At 38.7% G+C, this 27,867-nt stretch overlaps 1 protein-coding gene across 2 annotated transcripts; it reads right to left on the reverse strand.

Moving 5' to 3' along the window:
• Positions 1-952: 952 nt before the first annotated feature.
• On the reverse strand, positions 953-27,713 carry LOC134799332 (atlastin-like). 2 transcript variants are annotated; one of them, XM_063771729.1, is made up of 11 exons: positions 27,548-27,713; positions 11,426-11,652; positions 10,469-10,618; positions 9,526-9,681; positions 8,498-8,647; positions 7,874-8,012; positions 7,366-7,550; positions 6,794-7,015; positions 5,823-6,037; positions 5,483-5,549; positions 953-5,353 (listed from the first exon to the last, which is right to left on the reverse strand). In XM_063771729.1, the coding sequence occupies exons 1-11, from the start codon at positions 27,648-27,650 to the stop codon at positions 5,231-5,233; spliced, it is 1,737 nt and encodes a 578-aa protein (XP_063627799.1). In that variant the 5' UTR covers positions 27,651-27,713; the 3' UTR covers positions 953-5,230. The 2 variants fall into 2 exon arrangements, with proteins under 2 accessions (XP_063627799.1, XP_063627800.1); XM_063771730.1 differs by lacking the exon at positions 27,548-27,713 and adding an exon at positions 27,311-27,523.
• Positions 27,714-27,867: the final 154 nt, after the last annotated feature.

Genomic DNA, 27,867 nt, shown 5'->3' on the forward strand with positions numbered 1-27,867 from the left:
AAAAAACATAAAAACGTCATAGGTTAGCTAAGACCAACCTCATGTCATATTTTCATAATTACAGTGCAATAATATAACCTCGACCGAGTAAATCGCTAAAAAGTTACCCTCCAGGCCCCTGTTTCACCAACGTGACAGGTGCGACGAATTGTAAAATCACTGTTGCTGACGTCACAGGCATCCATGGGCTACGGTTACCGCTTACCATCGGGCGGGCCGTATTCCTGTTTGCCACCATCATTGTATTATTAAAAAAAAACTTTATATCGGAAAAAAACAGATATTTCTCTTGCTAAGTTTATGACAATTGTCACAAGAAACACTACAATTGTCACGAAATTCCGACATATAACTCATTACCTGTCAAGAATTACCTACAATTCTTCTAAATCTTTGACAATTGTCAGAAACTTCGCAGGAGAAATATCTGTTTTTATCCGATATAATAAAGTTTTTTTAAATAATACAATAATGGTGGCAAACAGAAGTACGGCCCGCCCGATGGTAAGTGGTAATCGTAGCCCATGGATGCCTGTGACGTCAGCAACAGTGATTTTACAATTCGTTGCACCTGTCACCGATGTGAAATTGGGGCCAGGGCTAAAGTAACCCGACTTTACGGTATTATATACATATTAAGCCCCATTTAGGCAGTTCAAGAGCTTGCATGCAGTTTCCGTTAAAAGACGGTACGTATTTGGTCGATGGACTGAATTCATTGTACTCTGTAGTTAGCAATGTATCGAATATTGCATGCAAGTTGTTTAACCGTCTAAATAGGGCTGTAGGCATGGTAGACAATATAATAGCCTGACCAGGAATATATGATCACGCGCCATGTTGCGGAATTTCACTGGAACTATTTTTTTCAAACTATACATGAAAATAACAGCGCCCTCTTGACAAGGATCATATATTACTGGTCAGGCTTTAATCACAAAAACAAACGGTATAAAAATAAGATCTTTATTAATACATTGCGTACAGTTATCGTAATTAACCTATCCGAAACCATGTACATAGTCTAGCCCGCGTCGCGCGGGAAAACCCGACTTAGTACCCCGCGACAGAGTCCAATTTACAACGAGCAAAATTATACTACAAGCGAAAGTGTCCAAAGCGTCGATTGCCAGAAGCCGTGGTTTGTCAAATCGCGTAAAACTCTCCAACACTCGAAACTTTAATAAAATATATAAATAAATATGATATCTGACAATCTGCACTGCGGGCATCTGACTCGGCACACCTTCATCACTTCAAATTATAATTTAGTACTGAACTTTTAAAAAATTCAATATTAAACTGTGTTTTTATATGCAAGATACTTTACTTAAATGACAATTCGATTACATGCATTTTACAACCCAATCATAATGCTTTTGTACCAATTTGCCCGCCGTCTATACCAGCGTCTTCCGAACGCCGGCGTCTACTCAAATCTATAGCTGCTACTCGACGCAACGTTGGCGCATCTGCACAGCGACGCCATTTTTCATAGCGCTGACTAGACCTCGACGCTTAAAAAAATATTATTGGGGTGACACTAAAGTAGGGCAATCGTAATGTCATTTCAGTATCGGGGCTATAACAACAAGGATTAGCCTTAAGTAGATATGTCTTTTTTGCCATTCTAAAATAATATTTATACCACTGGAAATAAGGTTTTAAACTTGGTGTGCGGGGTGAGTGCCCACAGTTATGGCACAAAACAGGCAACGCATAGAAACAGTCCTCTCGCATATTGCTTACACCGTGAGCTGGGACGGCCGGGAGCGCTTGGCTGTGGGACTCATGGAAAAAAGTTCATGTTATTTTAAGCACATTAACAATGATCAATAAATGGTTGTTTCTTTTATAGGTTCTCATTCTGACATTTTATTTTAAGGATTCAATGATGCCTGGTTTTTAAATACATATACATGTGAAGTGTTGATCTGGTATCTTAAATTCCAAATTTCAATCAAATTTTCGCTGGCTAAAAAGAAAGTTACTGAAACAGACAAAGAAATTTTTAAATAAAAACCAAAATTTGCACAAGGCGAAATAATTTATTAACAAAATAGTTGGAACCCAGAATATAAATCCTATGGTACAAGGCTAAAACACCTGACCTGAGACCTGTGTTGTGTACAATAAAGTGATTATTACTACTACTACTAAAAGAACCTTAGTTACATCTTAGAAAAGGTATGTTTAAAAGGAGCCTATAAGTCTTCAATTGAACAACAGTTCACTGGCCATCATAATATGAACCACAGCGAAGCGCCCACCAATACCTGTACCTTACGCTACTGTTCCAAATAAACTTACAATAACACTTATATAATCCGGCGCAACATAAATAACATCTTGTTCAACATTTTACTTACTACGAGTGAAATTGAGCAGAAGGATTAGCTTTGGCCGGAAACCGACAGAGCGTCTCAACCGTACGGAAGACAATAAAAATATATGTTAAGCTGATACCTTTAGGGTTGTCACCACACATAATCGCTCAATATGTTACTGACCAAAGTAGAGTCGCATCGTCTGAGTCAAAACGGGATAAATGTTTTTATCATCCTTCTGACATTGTCATGGAACTTTTCCCTGTCGGTTCATATAGGTTTAGAAACAACATTGTGGTGACTCCCTTAATGGTGAGTTAAGAATTGTTAACTGATTGAACAAGATCAAAAACATTCGTTATGTTCGATTAGACTTGTGTACCATGGGGTTATCCACACTTCTTGTCTGTTCGTTTGTTGGACAGCTTAGAGATGTAAATTCTACGTATCATGTCTCAAAAATAGAGCTCAATAAATAGTTTGTACTATTGTATTTTTAATGGTTTGACGCTCTCGGTTGCTCGGCCCGCGAGGAGGCGTGCGAGCCATAGTTATTGAACTAAGCAAGTTCTTTATTCGTCCCTCACTTGCTTCGACCAGAACTATAGCTGTTAACCCTAAAATTAAACTACGAGTCATCCTCACCATGACTCCGTGTGCAAGAATTTAAAATCAAAATATAGTACAAATAAAACAATAACCAAACCACGTTTTTAAACAATAACCAGTGACATAATATTTGTAAACCGATATACATATTGAACATGATTATTATACAAAACAAGTTATTTACCAAATCTAAACTTTAACAATTAAAATCTAGTTAATATAATGAAAGTGACATATCCTAAGTTAAAATTATGGACTCATAATTCATAAGAACATATAAATTCTTCACCTACACAAACGTCAAATAGAAAAGTAGAATCGAATATTAATTTGACAAATGTTTTGGTAAAATGTTAAATGAATACAACATACATACGAAACTATATTGTCATGCGTGTAGCAGTCAAAGTTTGACTAGTTCCTACAAAATAGATGGAAGATGTTGAAAAGCCAAAATGATCACACAGAAAGGGACGGAGAATTGAACAGAATTGCTTTGGCACAGCGGAGTCTATCCTCTATCCTACTCTCATAATTTACCTTAACTTACTGAATGGAAGTTTAGGCACTTTTGGCTTTTATTTACAATAGGGTACAGATGTGTTTATCATCGTATTTTCTCGGAAACGGTCGTATTTGTCATGCTCCTTCAGTCAACCTCAGTACTTTTTGTACTGAGACTGACTGAAAAAGCAAGACACGACACGTCCGTAAAAATACGATAGAAAAGAATTATGCACTGCATTTGTAGGCTTCAAACGGATATAAAATGTATAGTATTCTGATTTCGAGACTATAAAGTCAGGCAGTTGGGTCAACAAGTTTTTGCTGGTAATTTTGGTAGATATTCTCACAAATTGAGCAAGAGAACACGCTCCGTTGTTTAACCTATAAACTTTCTATGCCTATGATTGTTTCGAACACATCACAACCTAGTTATTGTGATACCTTGACTGTTATTCCTTCATATGAACCATAGTGGCAAGAAAAGCTACTTGTGAAGAACTACATACATCAGAATCTACTCTACAAGTCGCTACGTACTAACAAAATAAACTCTGAAGTTTCAACAAATATAATCCAAATTTTGATACAGTTTTGGCCGATACGGGAACGATTAGATTTATATTGGCACTTTAGAAAACTTGGTTGCTACCGAACATTATTTACAATAGGGGTTTTGATGACTACATTTATTGCCCTATAAAGAAATTTACATTTAGAAAGTATTTGAAACTATTGATACTATATTTTAGAGTAATTTAGAAATTCTTAAAAATATTTTAAGTACGTCCACACTCCCGTGCGTTACAACAAGTGATTCAAATACCGTCTGTTTGATATTTTCGATTTACTTAATGTGACCATATTCGTTTTTTTGTGCTACTATTCTAAAACTCTTAAATGGGATCGCGATTTATAAAATATATATAATTATTCTATATTTGTATTATAAACGTACTAAAACCGTCTGATATTTCAAGTTAAAAAAAAGTGGGTTCGCCGGTTGGTCAATAACTATTAAAATATCGTTTTAGTCTAACTGAGGATCGACTCGATCAGAGTCGAAAAGCAACAATTAATTTTCCTACACTATAACTAGAGACCCTTATAATTTTCTACGCACTCGACATGAACACAATCCGCCGCCGCACGCTTCGAAAACATCGATAACTCTATAATGAACCGTACACTTGCCGGCTAATCGACATTAGGCGTGGGTCCATTCACACACACATTTACATTATAGGGTTACTGTCCAATATCCGACATCAGAAGTGGGATCTACACAGTTAAAATCTACATGTCCTAAAAATTACTGATGGTAACCCTACAGAAATAAATTTACATACGTATAGGGTTACCATTAATATTTTAAAAAGGCTAGTTAAAATTGACATCGGAGTGGGATCGACACATTAAAATCCCGGATATGTCCCACATTTACATATGGGGTCACCATTAGCATTTTAAAAAGGTAGGCTAAAACAAATCCGACATCAGTGGGATCAAGTTAAGAATCCGGACAATATTTCCGTCAGTACCCCTGGACTCGCACATTTACTTATAGAATTACCATCAGCATTTTAAAACAAATCCGACATCAGAAGTGGGATCGGCAAGTTAAAAATCCGAACTAAACCGGTAACCCTACGCGCGTCTGGTGATATGTCATCGATATGTCGCGTCACTAACCGTCGGTTTAAAGACCCAACGCCGACACGCGTCCTGTCTCGCTCCGCCCCGTGCGGGGTCGGTACCCTCGCGATGCGCCGTCTCGGTCTGGGCGGGCATCACAACTGCTTGTGCTTGCCGTTGACGGAGGGCGAGGGCGGGCCGAGCGCGCTCTCGGCGGCGGCCTTGGCGGCGTGCTCCATGCCCTTCTCCAAGCCGGCTTGGTACAGCGGCTTCATTACCTGGCAAAACACAAATTGATTCAACGAAATCCCATTACAATTGCCATGATAAGAATAACCTAACTGAAGAATGAACCGCAGAATAATAATTAATCATACTATAACTTATCATAATAAGGCATAACTTACATTTTCCCAAAGCACGTTGGCCGTGTCATCGATGGTCACGCCCAGCTCCCGCATCTCTCCGCTGTACCTGTACAGCGAAATAGCACATTACTGCATCATTCATAACATACCATATCGGCTGTATGTACGACAATGGCGCCCGCCTAGCGGCTGTAAGAAACATAAATTTTTACATTTCCTAGACATCATATAGTATGAAGATTTGGGCTTTTGTCAATACTTAATGTACGCCCACAGCACTAGCGTGAGCAGCGCGAGGCCCAAGGCCAGGTTACAGAGGTTGGCGATGGGGTAGAGGCCGACGAGGCCGTAGATGAGCACGTAGAAAACATGTCAGTACCTGATGTACGCCCACAGCACTAGCGTAAGCAGCGCGACGCCCATGGCCAGGTTGCAGAGGTTGGCGATGGGGTAGAGGCCGACGAGGCCGAAGATGCCGCTCAGCACGTAGAAGAACATAGCGATGGCGAAGAAGACGGACGGCGTGCGCGCCGCCTTGAAGATGTTCTTGCTCTCGTTGTGCGCGCTGAACTGCTTGAATTGTTCCTCCAAGTCCTAGAATTAAATTAAATACAAAATAAAAAAGTCCAACCCTTAGGACTTAAGAGCATTTAGAAATTTCAAAGTGGGACTCTAGGGGTTAGACCGCATACATATTATTCGGAGTTCGCTCGCGCAATAAGTTTGCAGTTTTTTTATTAAATGAAAAACACGTTTAATTACAAATGTAATAACACGTTTAATTATAAATGTAAAAACACGTTTAATTACAAATGTAATTAAACGTGTTTAAATAAACACAATTATACAACTAAAACTAAACCTAACAAAAAAATTAAAATCCCTAAAACCTACCTTCTAAGCCTAGGCCCCTCGGCAAGGTGCCCATCGCGCAGGCAGCATTCCCTTTTTTATTAAAAGTGACAATTATCATGTTTCCCTCTTAACCTTTTCGACGCCGTGTCAAACACAAAAGCTGTCACTCGGACGCCACGTCACCGAAGTGTCAAAACTGAAATTGAACTTTATGCATATGCACGTAGGTATATGTTGCTCTGTGATCTGTGACCGATTAATCCGTCTTTGGCGTTGGACCTGCGGTGCGGATATATCGGTCATTGGCGTCCAAAAGGTTAAAGCATGCACCAAAGCGTACTGTATCGTTTTCTTCATTACTAGGGCAAAAAAAACAAATTGTAATCTTAATACTTCAGCAGCTATTCAACTGATTTAGTAGTGACAGAGGGCCTAATTGACACCTACCTTATGCGTTACTTAACTTTATCTTAGTGTTGATCAGTTTTTCCTCACCCTGACGAGCTGCTCGCAGTAGGACTGGCTGAACTCGTCCCCTCCCATCTTCCGCTTGGAGTGGAAGGCGTGCAGCGCCTTGTCCCTGACCCTGCCATGTTCCGCCTCCAGCAGTTGGGTCTGCAGGTAAGGTTTCGCGCCTCCGCACACTTCTTCCATGAGCGTGGTGTACACTTCTCTGGCCTCGGCCACGGCTGTGAGGTTGTTCGCTTCCGCTGTCGCCTGTGAAAAGGAACATCTTTAAGGGTCCACCTGTCCAATTTCTTTGTCCAACTCGCGTCGCACTCTCATTAAGCAAAATGTGAGACGCAATACACATTGGACAAAGAAATTGGACAAGTGGAATACCACCCTCAGTAACTCAAACAAGACATTATTGTTTACAATTTTATCAATGCACACCTAACGGCTGAAACTTTTTGAATGACAACTTTGATCAACAAATTTGAATAAAATATTGGACAAGTGGAATACCACCCTAACCATGGATTTGTAGTTCTTGGTTTTAATTTACCGCCCGTTTCTGAACTATAGACAGAAATGTCTAAAGCATAAGGTGCAAATTCACTTACCACAAGCATACTCTTCGGTTCGGGCAGCTCATTGCCCTTGTAGATGTTCATGTAAGACACGAAGTACTGGACCAGCTCTTTGGCCTTGACTTTCTGGCCGTTGATGAGCTTGGGCACAAGGTTCTGTGGAGCCAGCAGCATGGGCACCAGCTGCTGCAGTGACCGCTTGAATTCAGGCTCTATGTCTGTGGGATAAGGTGCATATTTTAATGATACGTTAGGGATTTTTTCCTTAAGGCCACCAGCCTCACACAATTTTTATCCTGTTATTTAGTTTATTGGCTGAGAAATTAATAAAATAAAAGAAATCAAACTTTATTCGTTTAATTAATTGAAGGTTTAAGTTTCATAGAATCGGGAGTGGAAGTATATTGAAATGCACAATTTTGAGGTCAACATTACAGTATTATTGTCCCATTCATACTTTTAGGGAGGAATGCCGTATTTTCAGTGGCAAACAATCATTTAGCCTACAGACGCCTGCAGTAGGGGTGTCACACGCGCGTACCTTCAAGCCGTCCGTCGAACTGCGGGTTGGTGGCGACGCGCAGGCCGGGGTGCGGGAGCAAGAAGCACGCGATCTCGGAGAAGCACGACGTTATGTGCTTCCTCAGGGACTGCAGCTCCGGGTGCTGCTTGTCCGACAACTGAGAAGGAAAACTTTATTCATTTATATGATGAATTTTTGTACGATGATACAGATATTTGTTCCTGAGTCATGGTTGTTTTCTATGTATTTAAGTATTTACATATTATATATATTGTTGTCTGAGTACCCACAACACAAGCTTTCTTGAGCTTACTGTGGGGCTTAGTCAATTTGTGTAAAAATGTCCTATAATATTTATTATTATTATATATTTATTTATTATATCAACAGTAGAAGAAGGTAGAACTTTTGGTGTCAGATATCATTTAATTACTAGTTACTCTTCGGCGAAGGAAATATTCGTCAAACTGCCAAAATTCGTATATTTGTGGAACGTTTTGGGTAAACCCTAATCCCAATAAGGCCTAGGCTACGGTACCTACTAAAATGTACACACGGGACTTAATTCAACAGTAAATAAAGGAGAAATGCGAGAGCTAGCGCGCAACGTAGGACTATTAGAAAACTCCGAACCGTGTTTACCTTGAGCCGCCGCTGCAGGATGGTGTTACCGCCCTCGGCCCCGTACGCCGCCTCGTACGGGAAGCTCCAGTCCCGGACCAGGAACTGAAGCCTCTGGAAAGGTGTACGACCGCTGTCCTCTAACGCCAATCGGCCGTACTCCGTGAACAGCTGAAATGTAACAACAATATTGTAATGTAGAAACAATAAAATAGCCATGTTTCAGATTACGGAGATATATCTATATGTAATAAACGAATGCAAAATTCGGGTTGAAAAACCACAGCTTTTGTCTATTAATAGATGGATCATGAAATGTATAAATCTAACGAATATCGCGAAGTAAATTAGGTCAAGTGTACGACTCCTGCCAATATGTATCTAATATCGGGTTGGCTAAGTTAATGGACATCACGCACCTTGATTGTGTCAACATTACATTATAACCTTTTAACCGCCACGACTACTTCATATAACTAGCAATAGTGAACCTTTTCTTTATTCGGTGGAAAATTTTATTTCGCATTGTCATGCGCCGTAAAAGTGCATGGCGACTTTATCAATGAATTCATTCGTAATTTCTCCATGCAATTTCGCAGCTCACTGTACAAGTAAGTCTTACATGTAAGCTTTACACTGTAAGGTAACCGTGGCCCAAGGTATTTAAGTCTGACAGCGTTTAAAATATAACTATGTGAATCGCGTATAATGAATTTAAAATACATCCCGACGTTTGGTACCCTTTACAGCGTTCTTTGTCAACGGAACTCGCGATATAATCCGTTTACATATTTTATGCGAACTATCGCGGTAACTGAAGACAATATTCTGACAGTATATCTTTATAAGTTACGTGGTCTGTACCGTGTCTGTAGACTTGCTCGGAGTATCTACTTTGATTCTTTAACAATGTCCTGAGATTCACGGCGATTCACTCAGAGTTGACAATGCAAAGATCGTCGCGCAGTCGCGCACTGTCGGTTCACTGTCGAACGCGCCTTGTGTACCTATCCACTCTATCCAGCATTATCGCCACCGTTGTTACTGACCTGCAAGTGTTGTAAGTCGTCCTCCTGAATGTTCTGTGACAGGTTGTAGATCTGCACCGACGACAGCATGGTTGACAATGCGAACACGGTCGCGCAGTCGCGCACCGTCGACTCACTGTCGAACGCGCCTTGTGTGTCCAGCAGGATTATCGCCACCTGTAACATTATTAAATGTAAATTTAATTTAAAAATGTGGTAACTTTACACATTTCATACAATTATGGACAAACTTAGCAAGTTTTGAGTTAGAAATTAGGTTAGGGGAAATGGCCGTAGATGACCCAATCCATTAATCTGGAGATTCCTTAGTTTAGTGGTAAATTTATGTTTAAAACATATGAAGAGGAATTGAAGGAAGAAGAAGGAATAAGAAGAAATTTGTACTATGGAGTCTAAGGTTACAATCAATAACTGGCGCTCGAGTCGTTAAGCATTTGTATATTTTAGCTACGCTTTGTTTAGGCACTTGTCCCACCGCCGACGATGATGAGCGATAAGCGAGTAGAACGATAAACTAGAAACGAGTGGGCGAGCGGCGAGAAGCGAGTGTTAGCTCCAATAGTTTTGTCGCTCGGCTATAGGCGAGTGTTCGAGTGCGACGGGCTATTACTCGCGTCACTCGCTCGGGCGGTGCAGCGTAGCTGAACACGCAGACTGATTGGTCCCGCAGCTTGACTTCTAACTACGAAGCGAGCATCGCCGAGCGAGTACCGCTGAGCTAGTTTTATCTTATCGCGGCGACAAACTAGTAGACCGAGTGTTCTCGCCGGCAGTGTGAACAGCCAGCGATGAACTATTAATATATGTGTCTCTTTTAGTAACACAGGATCTTAATCTTTTGGTTCGTTTCTTGGGCGAGAAAATCGCCGATAGTTAATCGCTTACTCGCTCTTGGTGGAACAAGTGCCTTATAGCGGTTTTAAGGCATGGGCACGTTTCCTACCTTCTCCCCGTTGTCTAGTGTAGCCTTGAAGATCTCGGACCACATCAGAATGCCGGTGGTGTCTCGCTCGGAGCCCCCGCGCCAGCTGAAGCCCTGCAGCGGCTCGTCGGGCGCGCCCAGCCAGTCGCCGCCGCCGCCGCCACTGCCGTACTATAACAATAAATACACAGTTGATCAAGTTTGTGTAGTTGTCGTATAAAACGACAATCTGCGACAGAAATTATCATAGTGTAAACATAGTTTAAATTAATTATTATATTAAATTTGCGAAAAAGTTGTGTATGAATGTATAAAATCTGTTGAAATGAGAATATTAACATAACAAAAGCAATAAATTGATTATAAATGTAGCGGGAGAGGCATAGCAATTTTTATTAACATTTAGCGAGTTTATTATTAAGTTTAAAACGATTTCATATGCAATCTTATCGTAGGTATAGTTATCGGACAGTCACGGAGCGTTATATTATTATTATATCATTTATTTCAGAATTAATAAATTATTCCATATATGTACACTTAAATAAAACTTAAACTCTATATACATTTACAACTAAATACACTTAAAAACTAGGTGGACAACATGTGCATCTGGTTCCAATAGTAATGGAAGGGACTATCATCCCGTCCTGCCACTGTTTCCAGGAGACTGTTGGGGCTACCGGCGATACGTCTCAGCAGGGACGCGACACGTTTTCGTTATAATAATATCGAAATACATTATGAAATAATAAAATTACTTTTTTTACATTTACACAATATTTTAAATGGAAAAGTCACTGGCAACGGCCTCTAATGCGAATAAGTATTAATTATATTCAAGCGTGGCAAAGATTCTTAAGTTTGTTCATGTCTAAACTGAATAACTCCTAGGAGTCATTGTTAAATATAAATATCGTATAGCAGCTTTTCTCTGTCAAGTTTAGGATATTAGTGGTAATTTAGAGTAAGACAAACCTTGTGGTGCATATATCTAAGGAAGAAGTCGAGCAGGAAGCTCTTCCCCTTCCTAAAGGCCCCGGCCACGGACACGACCACCACGGCTCGCTCCCTGATGTCCTCATCGTGTAGTAACTCCTTCAAGGCCTCTTCGTCGAGTATGAACGTGTGGTCGGGCCCTGTGTTAACGACTTGCACGCCGCGCGGGCCCGTGGGCGCGGCCGGCGGTGCTGGCTTTTCTAGCACTGTGGAGAAGTGGTTGTATTAAAAATAACGCTTTTAACTGATCATTGGTAGACTTTATCTCGGTGCAATAAGGTTTAGATATGGTTAACTGTATTGATGATACAGTTGATGCCTTTACATAAGTATCCCGATATTGAAGGCAAGTAGGCAGGTGTCCCGGATATTTAAGTGAGGCCAACTACTGTACTTGTGACTTTATTTAAATTAAAGTGATGAGCCTGTGTATCACGATCTTTTGTTTGATATATAGTTTCACTCGAAACAATATATGTAAGTAAGATCTGTTCTATGTATCTTGCTGCCATCTTCTCACGGTTATCTCTCGTTTAATTTGGCCACTGAGATCCCATCCATTCAATTGTCTTGTAATCAGTGCAATCTAACCTACCGTGACAAAAGGCGGTGTCGCCTGTCAGAACGGTTCACATATTCATTACATTCGCAGTTTCCATACAAACGGCGTGTTATGACATGGGAAGCCTCCATTATGTGTTTAAAGAGAAAGTAAACAGCAAGTTTGATTAGTGGCCTGGCTGTGTTCCCATTGAACGAGCTTCGCCTCAGGGAAACCACAAAGTCTGTCAGTGCTGCTTTAAAATAAGGACGAATGGGGCCAATCATTAATAAAGATCTACAGGTCACCCATATGTGTTTATCGTCGAAAAAAGACTAGTCGTAATCCTTATTGAAACGAGAAAACGTTCTCCCGATAGAAAGAGCATCAGCCAACTGCAAGATTGAACAAAGTCTCTTCCAGGTTTTTTTTATAATTAATATATAGTTAGCTATTATAATCATTCACCTCAACTTTCACTCACCCACCTCACCTATATCTATAGGATGGTGTTTATAATGAATCCCGTAGTTGTTGCTATACTTGTTCAGCTTAAACGCTCGTCTACGGCCAGTTGGGAATAGGGCTTGGAAAGACCAGCGCAAACAAACAAAAACAAATATAACAAGTCAGTATGAGCTAAAGCAAACAAACCAGTGAGTTTTAGGCCTCTTTATTATTCATATTAGGTAAGGCATTGCGGACGAATGTTGGCGTAAACACAGCCTCTGTGGGCGTTTCACTGTAATGTATTCTTTTAGCGAGCCGCCTGCCTAAACAAGTGTACAAATAAAACAATAATATGGTAACTAGTAACTGTCTTTTGAGTTAGCTGGTTCTCAATTCTGTTTTAAAATAACATTTTCGCTTACATTTTTCCAGATAGAGTATATAGTATAAAGGTATTAAGGCGCAAAACTATCTTACCAAATCTTAAATATTTGAATTTAGAGTGTCTCATATATTTTTGCGAGCTAGAGGAAGATATTATTGCAGGTACAATACGTGTAACTTGTGTTCTACCTTGGCATCAAAAATCCTATATGCTATAGCACCGGACGGCAACAAGCGGCCCGCGAACCTCCCGCTTGCGGTCCGCGAGCCTCCCTGGCTATTTTGTATGTAATATTGACAAACGACAATGTCTGATAAAGTCATAAATATTAACAAAGTGCGGCCGGCGTCAACTTCGGTAACTACTATTTGGCCCTTGGCTGCTAAAAGGTTGCCGTCAGCTGTGCTATAGTCATGGCAATGAGTTAGGTTTGTGTTATCTCGTATTAGGTCCCTAAACTTTGCGAACTAACAATCTTGTCTTACTATTTGTACTTGTCTGCCTATCACTCGTACGCTGAGGCCTGGCTCCGCTAAGGCTTACTGTTATGGGGAAATATTAAAGATTCAAAAGATCTCTTCATACTTCAGAAAAAATGTACCCGAACATTAGTAAATATCTTAAAGACAGACGATGTAACTAACATCCGGAATATATGGCGGATAGCTCGGATAAGATACACGATTTAGATAAGTTAAGATTCTGATATTTGGCTCAGCCAATCCAAGGCCGTACATCAACTATCTCAAGTGCTAAGGAACGAATTCTATGGACCCATTAATCATTTCAAGTTAGTGGACTCTATTGTAAAGGAATATAATACAGATTACACAAACAACGTAACATACATATTGTTTGGTTGTGAGCCAGGGTCAATCAACCAATCAATGATTTTGATTATATACTCTAGCGATGGAACTCTAACAACTAACTAACAATGGAAAAGGAACCTTATAAAAAAGGTTCCAAATAATTTATCTAGTTAAATGCAAACGTCCGATTACTTCAGCTAATTAAAAATACAATAGGATATAAATAATTACAAACAATAGCAATAGTTAGACAAGAAAACCTAATGAACCGGCAACCGGAAACCTCGGCGAAGGTCGCGGCGTGAGAATCTCAACAATGCTTATACACATACAGGCGAAAATTAACTCTATTCTCTAGTAATAGAATCCAATTTTGTACACGTGTATATTCTGCTAAAATCAGCGAATAAGCGGCGGAAGTAGGCTTAAAATCTTATCTTGAGGCTTTATGTAGTCTATAAATAAATAAAATAAAATAAAATTTGTTTATTTCAGACCATACAGATCCATATTTTTGTTAGCTTTGTTATAGCTGCGTTTGCAACATTACATCTATACGTACAGTACTCAGTTTTTCATCAATATCTGCACACGGCTCTTTGTCAAGTTGTAACTGTTGTGAAGAACCCCCGAGTACCATTGAAAGCTAAAAAATCGGGCAAGTGCGAGTCGGACTCGCGCACGAAGAGTTCCGTACCATATAAAAAAAAAAAACAAAAAAAAAAGCAAAAAAAAAACGGTCACCCATCCAAGTACTGACCACTCCCGACGTTGCTTAACTTTGGTCAAAAATCACGTTTGTTGTATGGGAGCCCCATTTAAATCTTTATTTTATTCTGTTTTTAGTATTTGTTGTTATAGCGGCAACAGAAATACATCATCTGTGAAAATTTCAACTGTCTAGCTATCACGGTTCGTGAGATACAGCCTGGTGACAGACGGACGGACGGACGGACGGACGGACAGCGAAGTCTTAGTAATAGGGTCCCGTTTTACCCTTTGGGTACGGAACCCTAAAAAAGAGTGTTTGATTCGTGTATCCTGCCAAGCATGACGTACGGGTGTCAGACATGGAGCTTAACAAAAGAGCACATACACAAATTACAAGTCTGCCAGCACAACATGGAACGTAGTATACTCAACGTCAAATTAAGAGACAGAGTAAAACTTAAATGGATGCGAAAACAAACAAAAATGGTCGACGTAACATACTGCATTAAAAAACTTAAATGGAGATGGACTGGTCATATGGTAAGAAATAAAAAGGACAAATGGACTATTGACGTAACAGAGTGGTGCCCAAGATACCGCAAAAGACGGCAAGGCCCACAACGTCGCAGATGGGAAGATGATATTAAAGAAGTAGCAGAGATTACATGGATGAGAAAAGCACGTGATCGTGAATTGTGGAAATCTTTAGGGGAGGCCTATGCTGAGAAGCAAGACCATCATAACAACAAAGTTTGCTAGTTTTAAATTTTTACTTAATGTTAAATATCATAGTTTAGAATTAATCGTAGATTTTTAAGATGCAATGGAATGTAACACACTTACAAGATGGTTAAATAAAGGCTTATTATTATTATTATTATTATAATTGTTGTTAGTGCATGTTCAAATCTTTTTGACCACCTTGTCTGCTCCGATATATATTGGTAATTAATCTACATCTTTCTCTAAGAACAGAGATAGGACATACCGTAGATCCCGTAGCTTTCCTTGACTTTATACAATGCTTATTTTGTTGATGCGATTCTGTAAGCAATCCTCTGGCTTTTTAAATCTATGCGAAAATGAATACCTGCCTAACCTGCGTGAATTGCGCACATTGTTATCAAACAAAACAAGCAGCCTCGCGTAGCCTCCGCCTTCACTACCAAAACGCACTATCAAATAACTATAACTTCTATTCTACTTTATTCTCAAGCCCATACGATTCATAATTACTAATAACTTTGGGCGTGTATTAGATCAAAACTTCTGTTTGAGCAGCATTTATGTTCAAAACAGATTAGAATACGAACAATTCATAATGTTTCGATGAGTGACTTTATACCGAAATAGCAAAGTTCAAAATTGCACGCGGATATTAGGTATCGAAAGGGATTGTGGTAAGAGTACCTAGTCAAGGCGAGCGGGAACAGATGATCGGAGCACGATTCGCCATTGTTCATTGGGATTACACAATGCAACATAACGCGTGTTATGTTAGCTATTTACTTTGTGGTTTGTTATCGCTCAGTATGGCTGTGTCACTTTCGTTTGCCATAGTTTGTTAGTTTGTAAGGTATTTGTAATATGAGCCTTGTTGCCTGAATTAAATTTCTAAATAAATAAATAAAATAGTAAGGCAAGAGATGCAATGCGAATTTTTGGGCCATACCATATGATGCTGGCATTATCAGCAAACATAGATAACTTTTGTGCGATTTAGTTTAGTTATGTGTACAGTACAGAGTCAAACCAAGCTAACTGCACAGATTTGGCTGTGTAAAAATGTCACCAAAAACGTTTACAGTAGCGCTCCACACTTTGTCGTTGCCAAGTCGGTGTGGTGCAGAGTTAGCTTAGACGGACTTTACCACTTCATTTTTTTTCAATGCATATTACACATAGAATAGATTTATTAACGTGTAATCTAAACCTAATAGTATAAGCATGATAACACCAGATGTCAGGTTATCAGTGTGGTTAAGCTCACAGTTGAACCGGCATGATAGGCGGGTGCCAAGAGGAAGAATGTAGGCCGGTCTTAAATGTATGCTAATATGCTGCTCCCAATACCGTTACGATTATCATTAGTCAGCTAAACGGTGACAACACCTACGAATAGTACGAACATTCTAATAGGAAGCGAGTAGCTACATCACAACTTAAACTAGGTTTGGTTTCGTTTAAATTCCAATCCTTTAGGCGTTATTATTTTATCAAACATTCGTATACCTATATATGGGCTTATTTTATTAGTCTTATTACAATGCAAGTGTCAAAAAATTACTACTGATTAGATAGTAGAAACTGGGCGGGACCTTTTTCCAAATATAGATTCTATAATGTACATGAGATTAAAAAAATACATGATGATAATAATTAATTGATGCGTATTGCGTAGTAAAAAAACATCAAACAATAACATTTTTAAAGTCGCAAACAATGGTAACTACCATACGTCGCACTCCAGCGGGCATTTTGGGGGCATGTCATTTGGTAAGGTTTACCAAAAAAAACATCTTAACTTACGAGTATATGTTATGACCTACTTAGTATTTGTAACATGGGTACCCGTTATCATGTATCAATCTTAAATGTGTAAATACTCTTTGAAGCCCATTTAAGTGGCCACTTAAAAAATCTAATAAATAGCTGATATGACGAAGAACCTTGACTGCCAAAAATTTTGAAAAAATATTAATAATATATTCGCATAATATGTATGCTCAAGTAAGTTGTTATGTCAAATATACTACATATTATTCAACCTTATTTTTATTGAGAATTGAATGGATATAAAAAATAGATACCTAGCTAACGTACAGCCTTAGTTGCTAAGGTATTTGGAATTGCAAATTACACCAAATACTTAGTACAAATACTTTATTCTGACAACTCGAAAATTGATTTGTGTTTGTGAACCTTACCAATGACATGCCCGCAAAATGCCCGCTGGAGTGCGACGTATGGTATTAACTACAATATCAAATGGTCCAGTCTAAAGAACACCAATGTGGCCATGTTCTCATGATTCAGTATCCTCATACGCACTAACGACATACACAATATTTAGCAATTCATTGCCATACCCACGCAAATGTCGAATGAGATGAACTGGCAGCAACTTTCTTAAAACCAGTTTTATTCACGGCTCGCTTTTTTAGGGTTCCGTACCCAAAGGGTAAAACGGGATCCTATTACTAAGACTTCGCTGTCCGTCCGTCCGTCCGTCTGTCACCAGGCTGTATCTCACGAACCGTGATAGCTAGACAGTTGAAATTTTCACAGATGATGTATTTCTGTTGCCGCTATAACAACAAATACTAAAAACAGAATAAAATAAAGATTTAAATGGGGCTCCCATACAACAAACGTGATTTTTGACCAAAGTTAAGCAACGTCGGGAGTGGTCAGTACTTGGATGGGTGACCGTTTTTTTTGCTTTTTTTTTTGTTTTTGTTTTTTTGCATTATGGTACGGAACCCTTCGTGCGCGAGTCCGACTCGCACTTGCCCGGTTTTTTTGTACCTGCTCAGCTGGTATTTGCGCAGTTTGCGCTACGCATTTCATTAATATTTTGCACGGCTTTAACGTGATAATTATCAGAATCAATGACTAACGAAGCGGTTTTACGATAGTAACAAGAAAGAAATAATAAAATTGGGTTTTTAAAATAAAACACATTTTCATGATTCAACCAAGCCTGCAAAAACATTAATCCAAATATCTTACTTATTCACGGATAGAGTCGAGTAGAAAATATGTTATATTATAGGTATTCGCGCGGCGCCGCCATATACGTGAAAATTTCTAGATGCAAAGTTGACGATTATGGTATATCATGGTACACATACGTATGAACAAGATAACAGAATAATGGGTCAAGAGATGAGAACAACTTCATGTGTGTCACCCATGCGTCTAATCTATTATACCAACAGCTTTCTTGTCGCCTACTAAGAGCAGACAGAAAACCTACACCGATAAATTGACAACAACAGTACAGACACATACAATAAGACACAAGAATCACAGAAATAGAACGATTATGTTCAAACGAATGAGAAGGAAGATGACAGGCAAGCACAGCACAGACGCACACGCACGCCTTAGCCTACACCAAATTGACAACAGCACAGACACATACAAGACACAAGAATGACAGAAACAGAGCAGAAACGATGATGTGTTCAAATGATTACATGATGAGAATTGATCGCATCGGATGAACTCAGGTCACAATTACAGAGGGTCGTTAGCCGATTCAAACAACACTTTGATTCAGCGATCGTACAAGGGCCCACCGCGAACATAGAAAATCGAAATTTCATTTTCTGCCTACATCACTCTCACATCGAACGATTGGGATACAAATAACGAAATTTTCATCTTCGATGTTCGCGGTATGCCCTCACGTGAACGATCTTCTGTAATTGTATCCTGATAAGAAGGAAGACAGGCAAGCACAGAGGCACACGCACTTACATTGCAGCGCCTTATAGTCTAGCCGCAAGCACAGCTTGCCAACCACCTCGTCTGCAAATACGTCCAAACATTTAGTTGCATGCGCATGTAATAGACAACTGACAACAAAACTTGAATAACCATTGGTAGGCTTTATGTCCTTTGAATAAGGTATAGAAATGGTCAGTTCACTGTGTTAACGATAACAGACCGTTCGAAGGCCTTCTTACAGACAAATGAAATGAAGCAAAACGTCGACAAATGTCTTTTCGACTCAGTTATAGTTATAAAAGTGCAAGACAAGTGTCACAAAGCCTTTCATGGCTATATCTATCGTAGACTTGTAGGCTATCGAGAGAAATGTGACTAGCACAGCATTTTTTTCCCAGTTTCGTTTTCCGTGTTGAAAAACGATTAAGGATTTCGTATTATTTGGACAACCGGAGAACAAGTGTAATTTCTAAAGCCTTGGCCACACAGTCTGCGTGGCGGCAGCGGCAAGGGTACCTAGATACGTCAGTGGGAGCATTGAGTTCGTGATGCGTGCTGTGTGGCCAAACCTTAATTGTACCTATCATCTTATTTCCAATCGTGTTCTAAGTTCTAACCTAACCGGCAAAAGGAAATTGTACTTAACCACACAAATTAGCCAGCTTTACAAACTCTAGCACAGGCTGTATTTACTGTCAAGTTACATGTTATTCCATAGCTGTTGAATAACGCAAATTCTACTTGAAGCCAGTTTTACGGTAAAGACGAGAACCACATACAGCCAGCAGCAAAAGTAAATACAAGCTCCAAAACACACGACTCTATTGTTAATACCCTAAGGTTGACTTTGGAGCTGTGTTGCTAACTGTATGATGGACGTAAGTTGGGAAACACCGACATAACGACGTACATAATTACGTATTATTACACAGTAATTTCGCTTCCCGGAGTTATTTTGTTGTGTTGTAGCGGATTGACGAAGGTCAGGGGTTATTTAACTCCTAATATTTACTATTTTGACAACAATGTAAAAATCTACAATATTTTATGAATATCTAATTCAACAGCTGCATGACTGTGATGATATCGTTCGATAACATATAATTACTGATGTGCAATCGGAATCTTTCCAAAATTGTGAAATTTGCACATTTCGGAAACTTGTCATATATATTTTTGTATGAGGATCGAAATTTTCCGTTTCCATAATTAAAGTTTCCTTACCTTTCCTGAAAATCCCGTGAACTTATCCAACTCTTTTGAAAAATTCCGCATCTAACACATGCATGTATGCATGATAAGAACAAGACACTTCATAGTGCAAAATAAAAGCCAATAAATAATTTAGAAACCTGTCCATATAAATTTAATACTATTATAGATCCAGTTACCGACTATTCCTGTTCTTACCGCATTTTACTAAGAGTTAAACCAGAAATAACGATAAGCTGGTCTAACAAGTCTAGATTAGCGCCAAACGGACATAATTCATAATCCGATTAATATTCGGCATTACTCATACGTGTACTACTGAAAGCCAACGTCGCACCAGCTCCAATAAAACCCCAGGTTATAAACGGTTTTAAATGCACATGAGGATAACAAGGAATACTAATCTTATTAGTATAATAATAAGGATTATATTGTAATAACAGTTAATGATAGATAGTGTCTCCTTATTCTTACAGATGCTGTGCAACTGGCGGGCTCCCAAAAATGAGGGATTCATGTCAATAACCTGGAGTGTAATTCCTGTTTCTTACAGACTTCTTGGCTCACCACCAACCAATGTATTTGGTATATACATGACTGGAATCGACGTGGCGGCTATGGCTATGAGGTAGACACGCATTACAGGTCTAGAAGGTACAAGAATAGCACATGAAATCTCAAAATAAAAATGGTCATTAACTGACTCTTCGCACTCGTGAATTGTTCATATAGATAGGTCATGGCAACCCTTATGCACACTTCAATTATCTTTATGTGCAAGTGTTATTCTAGATCTGTGGGGCACCTGGGATTATTTGATAGTTGACAACTGTTTGATACTTGCATTTTCACATTTTTCACCATGCCGTGTGCATTTGTAAGTACCGCAGGCGTACTTCACATATAGCCAATACCAATGAACTGCATAGTTATGCATAGCTTTTATCTGTATGTCACTTCTATATTGGCTTACCTGAAGCTAGAGCTTAGTAACCGATTGGAATACAGAATACAGCGCTCAAAGTTGGCACCGTGCCAAACGCAGGTTATTTCGCGTTTCTGATCTTTGATAGAGCCATAGTGCAAGTGATTGTGGAATGCCATTCATTCCATTTACAACACAACAGGTCTGGAGACACGTAGAATTTCTATTCGCAAACGGTACTTAGGGCGTCCGCGAACTGGCGCGGTTGCAAGGAGCGGGTGAACGAAAAATAGTTTTAGTAACACTAAAATGGCGCGGACGCGTGCGACGGATTTTACCTACAATGATACACGCGTGCGTGCGCCTGCTCCGTGCACCTTTTGGGCTGTTCAGTCTACGTCGATGATTGGTCGTTATTGATGAGCAATTAGATCAGAATTTGGCAACGTTCAGGCAGCGAGGCCTTTGCTCTGCTCGCTCTAGCCCTAACATACTTTAAGCACCTAACATACTTGCACTGTCATTCAAATGTTACTAACATTTGCAGTACTGTATACAGCAAATGATAGTATTTAGTCTCGTTTTTTAACGCAACAAGTCTTGCTGCTTTCCGAAATAGTGCCGTCTTCCGCCGCTAAAATAAATACGGCCAATGTTGATTTCAGCACTGCATTGTCACGGGGATGGGTCACGGGCGATCCATCAAAAATGTTCAAACAATTGACAGAGCTAATAATCACTCCTTTATTTAAATACAAATTTATCTACAAATACAGGTTACATACAGAGTATATCCAGTGGATATCCGTCAACAGAGAACAAAGTAGGCTGAGCCTATACCTTGGTCATGAGACTCATGAGCGAGTGTGGTTAATATGCAGTTTTAAGTAGTTCGCTTCGATACTTAAGTAAGTAAGTAAATAAATATTCTTTATTGCACCAATAATTATACATTTTACATATACACTTACTTAACATGAGTGCTTAATGTAAAAAAAGAGGCAAAGGCTAAAGGTCTACCAATAGTTAGTCAAGCGCGTAGAAGTCGGATCAGTCAGCCGACATATGAAAGTTTCCGCGTGACCTATCACGAGAATACCAACGGCAACCGCACATTCCGACAGGTGCCGAGAACATGCCGTGGCAGGAATACACACTTGTCCCACTGACGAGTCGTGAACCTTATTTTATTGCTAATAAGGTCCACATGCTGTTAATATGTAAAATATGTCTTGGCTCAACAGATAGGCTAACTTGTTTAACTTGACTTTGCGATTAGTATTCAGAGAACATTTATTTGCCGATATGCTTTATGGACTATGTGTTGCATTCTCTACTCCCTTCCTTTCCTTTCCTTTTTAGAAATATGGTTTAAATCAAAATTTAAACCATATTTCTTCAGCGGCATCGTGTTTCGTAAGTTCATCGCTCTCCCTCCAACCTTCAAGAGCAATAGATTTTTCGAATTTAGATTTTCGCGGTAGCCCAATAGGACCGTTATGTGCGTTAGTTGGTCACACTAGTTTGCTGCCAAAGATTTTGCAGGTGGGTCTGGGTGCAAATGTCGCAACACACGAGAGAAGAAAGTATAGAACAAGTAATAAAATGGATTATTATACACCCGTTTTTGAGATCTTAATAAAGGCAAAGATAAGTTTTAATAGTCTTCCAGCTGGCTACATGAACAGTGGATGATGAGATTGATGAGACATTCGTGCTGTTAAATTTGTAACTAATTTTGCTTTCGAGGCATGATTGTTAGGCATTTTCGATTGCCTAAAAAATGCTCTTTGGTCGCGAGCCAAATTCATTTGACGTCAATACGTAATTTGGCATTTTACGTAACAAGTGATTCACAAGGAAGGAGATGGAAACGTGAAGGTAACGTAGGCAAATCGTCACATAGTTCACCAATGGTCAAAGACCGGTTGCCAAAAAGTAAGATTTGCCAGTCAAGAAGGAGAGTGATTTTGAATTTGTCTAGACTATTCAGTATGTTTATAAATTGAAATCAACAATAGTAATGTTGCATTAAAATCGTACGAATCGTACGGAAGGTCGACTGGAAATATGCATACTAAATTGAATCTTATCCCACAGGCATAATACTCAAATGTGCTCATATTAAACATCTCTGTATGAAGATGTGTAAAGCTGTAAAGTTTATAATGGCAATAAAACCAATAGCCGCTTTCCAACCACCAATAACCACTTTCTTTTACTATCAGTAAACTAACATTTGAGATATTGAGAATTAAGCCAGCAGTCTAAATAATGTTGATAAGTTTGATAACACCAAAATGTAGCAAATTGATAATTTTGATAAAGAGCAATTGGCTACTTCTTGACTGATAGCAAGAAAAAGCTACTATCACTGTCCTTATTTCGTCAATGTTGAATAAGAGACTTTAATATAAAGTATTAAGGTTCATATTTCACTGCTCTAAAGTTTATGCTCCATTAAATATGACATAATTGCCAAAATAGACTGTAAGTCCATTCTTTAGGATTCATAATTGATTGGCCTGAATAACATGCAATAATTAGCACAAATACATCTGAAATTGCGTCTTTATTCATATAGTGGCTGAGAAATTGATAATAAATTATAAGCTAAGATATACTGTGTTTTATGGCTGAGTGTAGAGGATTGTAACAATGTCTTTTATCTTTATTATATATTCATGCTATTGCTTAGTAGTGGTGGGCCAAGTACGGCCCGCGGGCCAGATCCGGCCCGCAAAAGGCTTTTAACCGGCCTGTAGCCAGTCATTTGAAAAAATTGTGTATATGGCCAGCAATATATTAAAAATACATTTTTTGCGGTGAATCTAGCCCTCCTCTGAAAGTTTGGCCCCTCATGATGTAATCCTGCCCACCACCACCACTGGCTTAGTAGTTTACAACTGCATAAAAAAAACCTCTATTTGTGCCTAATTAAGGTTTAAGGTTTAAGATGTTTATTTCTCAAAAGATTACAAGAATAATCACTTCCTGAGAAATACATGTTTACACTGGATCTATATCTGAATCCCTAAAATCTTTTCTCCTATCTTTGCATTCCCTAATATTGTTTGTCATAATGATCAGATGTCCTAACGCGCGTATTCCCTAATTTTGGTTTCCCTATTATCGAATGGGCGATTTTTTTTTGTCCTAATATCTTTTTCCCTAATGACACTTTCCATATTGAGTATTTATCCTAATGTTATGTAGCATAATTATTTTTTTGCCTAATTATTGTTAGGCCTAAAAATTATATACCCTAACCATCATGTTACCTAATTTCACTTAGCCTATCGTTGCTTGACCTAACACTCGTATGCCCTAATTTTGATTTCCCTATTGCGTTTCGTTTTTACAATGGTCGCAGTTCTAACCTAACCTAACCCACTTTTGTGACAGCAGTTCGTTTTTGCGAGGATCACAGTTCTAACCTAACCTAACCCACTTTTGTGGCAACATTTCGTTTTTACAATGGTCGCAGTTCTAACCTAACCTAACCCACTTTTGTGGCAGCAGTTCGTTTTTGCGAGGGTCACGGTTCTAACCTAACCTAACCCACTTTTGTGGCAACAGTTCGTTACCATTCATTATGGAAAGTAATTGTTATGATAATTGATCAATAGGAAAAGTAACTGTTATGACGATTGATCATTAGGGTAATAGCCATTAGGTCAAAACAGTTAGAACATGTTATTTTATGCCAAACATTGTTAGGGATTTCGAAGAATATGGTAAAAAACATTAGGGATCTTGATAGTTATGGTACAAATGCTTAGGGCAAATGAGTCTTAAGCTAACCATTACATTATGGAAAATAATCGTTATGACAATTGATCGTTAGGGCATGTGCCCATTAGGAAAAACCAGTTAGGGCAAGTGACTTTAGGACAAACGTTGTTAGGGATTCAGAATGACACCCGTTTACACTAACATAAAACTAAGGAGAGGGTAATTACTAATTAATAATTATACAAAAATTTTACAAAGCCAATTCTAAACAACTAAGTATACAACTATCTAAAACTATTGTATTACTTGTTAAAAACAAAGCGGGTAGATATAAGCAACGAGACATGCATGCGCTTCTACTAAGTAGCATTATAACAGGGTTGGTTAAACAAGACTAGTACTTGGCTAATTGGCTACTTAAACCACTTTTATTTTTATATCTCTTTCAAGTATGTTTGAAATTCATTTATTTACAAACAAGATATTACTCACTTCAAGCAGCACTGATAAATATATCAATTAGGAAACCATGCCCCAATTCTAAGAAATTTGATAATGGTCATTTAAATGATAGAACCACATGTCTGGTGATAAAGAATGTTTGTAAACAAACCAGGAATCTGAATAAAACATGTAACCATTAACATATTAGAGGGAAATGAATAGGTATTCATTAGGCACATAGGTATGTGTGACCATAGACAGGCGTGGCTTACTCCGCGATTTCTACAGGTAGCTAAAAGTACATCCGTTCCGCCCCAATTTTGGGGAAAGCCATAAGCCGCGCGTGGCGCTGCCGCCACCTAGCGGCCATATCTGTGCTGATCGTAACAGACGCGTTTTGTTAGAAAGTGAGTCTTCTGTACCTAGTACTATTATTTATTCTGTGCCATAGATAATAATTAGGCACATAGGTATGTGTGACCATAGATAATAATTAATAATGGCATTGGTGGTGAGAGTCAATGTAAACTGACACACACAATAAGACAAAGGCTATTGTTTAAATACCTATAGGTATGTATAATGATTTACATAACAACACAAAATGCATATAATATTCTGGTTTAAGCTTAAACAGTGCCAAAAAAAAAATATTTTCAAGTTTTTTATTAAGTAAATAACTGAATGGTTTTCTGTTTATGTTATTACTTCAAGTGCAAACATGATCAAGAAATAGTCTTATATCACAGAATAATTAATAGTACTACCGTACAGAAAGGAAACTTCCTACAAAAACGAAGTTTGACAGCGGTTCAGGGTCGAATCATGCTGTCCCTTTCTAATATATGGCACTATCCCTTTCGGCTATTTAAGGTTGTCAAAAATCAAGTGATTATCTTATCTGTGGTCGTGCACGCAAAAGGAAGTCAAGTGGTGCCAACCCTAATAATTGCTCGGATGCTGAGCCGAGCGGAGCCGAGTTTGACCGAAGTCAGGAGTTTCGCACCCCTGCTTATATGTAGTTTATTTATAAACAATGCACCTTTAGCTAGCTAAGTTTAAATCTGTTTACAAGCTATCAAGAACTTCAAGATTACTAGAGCTACAAACCAAACCATGATTATGTTTTATTGTGCTCTTTGTCATGATTTCAAATCTCACTCATTTGAAAAAGTTTATTTTATATTTCAAGCATTATTGTAGATCATTTTTATTAATAACAGACCTCAATCTTCTGCTCATTTTTACCTTCACACACTGTAACAATGCATCAGAACATGAAAGAACCATGATCATAATTACATGGTATTAAATAACAGTACATATTCTACAGTGGCAAATTCAACACTCTCACTTGACAAGTAGGGCACTGAAGCATTGGAGGAACGGGGTTAAGATCACAGCAGCAATTAGTTTAATTAACATTCTACATCTGATTTGATTGTAACTGTGGCCTATTTATATCAGTTCTGTATGTATGTTCATTATTTATTGTTGGTGGGTTGATCACACAAGCAAGGAATGTGTTAGGGAAAAATTTATGTCATAATCCAGAAATGTACTCAAAAATTAATTTTATTATGTCAAATTTGTATGTAAAAAATTTTGTTTACTACTTCTAAATCTCCTACTTTGTTTTTCAAATATTCTTTAGTGATAACCATATTTCTCAACAGTTTTATCATAAAAATATTTAAAAAATACAGCACAACACATTGTTAATAAAATGTGTTTATGCCTACTAAAGTGGCTCTTAGTGATTAAAAATGAGAATGTAGGGAAGTGTTAATTTGGCATTGTTTGGAAAGAAAGTAGAACTTGTTGTAGATGCACATTAGCAATATTAATTATTCCTTGTGTAACACTTGCTTTCTAATACCTCTACATGCAGGGTAGGTTTGGATTCCAATAGACAATTTGTGAATGAAGATAAAGTCAAAATAACACTGCTTCCTAAAGTTTGAGTCTAGTTATCTAATTAACATATTTATGTCACGCAAAAACAAGCCTGTGACCTTTGGATACATGTGCGCGAAATTATACTTAAAAATATTAATTGCACGTTGTGACTTCCAACCAGACGATGCAAAAAATGTGTGATTCAACAAAAACACAACAAATTATGCTGTTGCACGTACTTAACCTGGTTCGCAGTTGTTCAGATATACAACAAAAACAAAGGCAAAAGCGGTACCTGAGCAGAGGTTCTTTTCCGCGCCCCCGGTCATGCTGGCGGCGCCCGGGGGGCCCGAGCGCTCCTGGCGAGCTAGCGAGCAGCTCCAACCAGCAGGTATAAAAAGATCCCAGTCTCAATGTCACAGAGGAAACGCGAGGTCTGACTTACGAGACAGCACTCGGCCGCCTCGCAGCAGCCGCCCGCGCGAATCACTACCGCACTCGCCCTACACAATAATAACGTAGCCTTATTTACCTTCGCTCTCATGGAAATTCACTTCCCGATGTTTATGTCCCTCGGTATCAGCCATGTTCAATTTATTTATTTCGAGAACTGACGTGACTGAACATAGCGACATGCAATTTTTCCAACACGACGCAAGTTGACAACTTCGCGTAGAAAAAAAGACGTGTCATTGTCAAAACTAGAGTTCGAATCGGTAATTACCGGCGTAAATCCAACAACGTATTTATTTGGAAAAGAGTGGAGCCACAACGACATGGCTACTATAAATAGAAAGTAATGCAATAATAAGAAAAGGAATAGAAAGTGATATAGGTAATTAAAATTAATAA

The sequence above is a fragment of the Cydia splendana genome, chromosome 18, assembly GCF_910591565.1.
Source record: "Cydia splendana chromosome 18, ilCydSple1.2, whole genome shotgun sequence".
NCBI classification, from domain to species: domain Eukaryota; kingdom Metazoa; phylum Arthropoda; class Insecta; order Lepidoptera; family Tortricidae; genus Cydia; species Cydia splendana.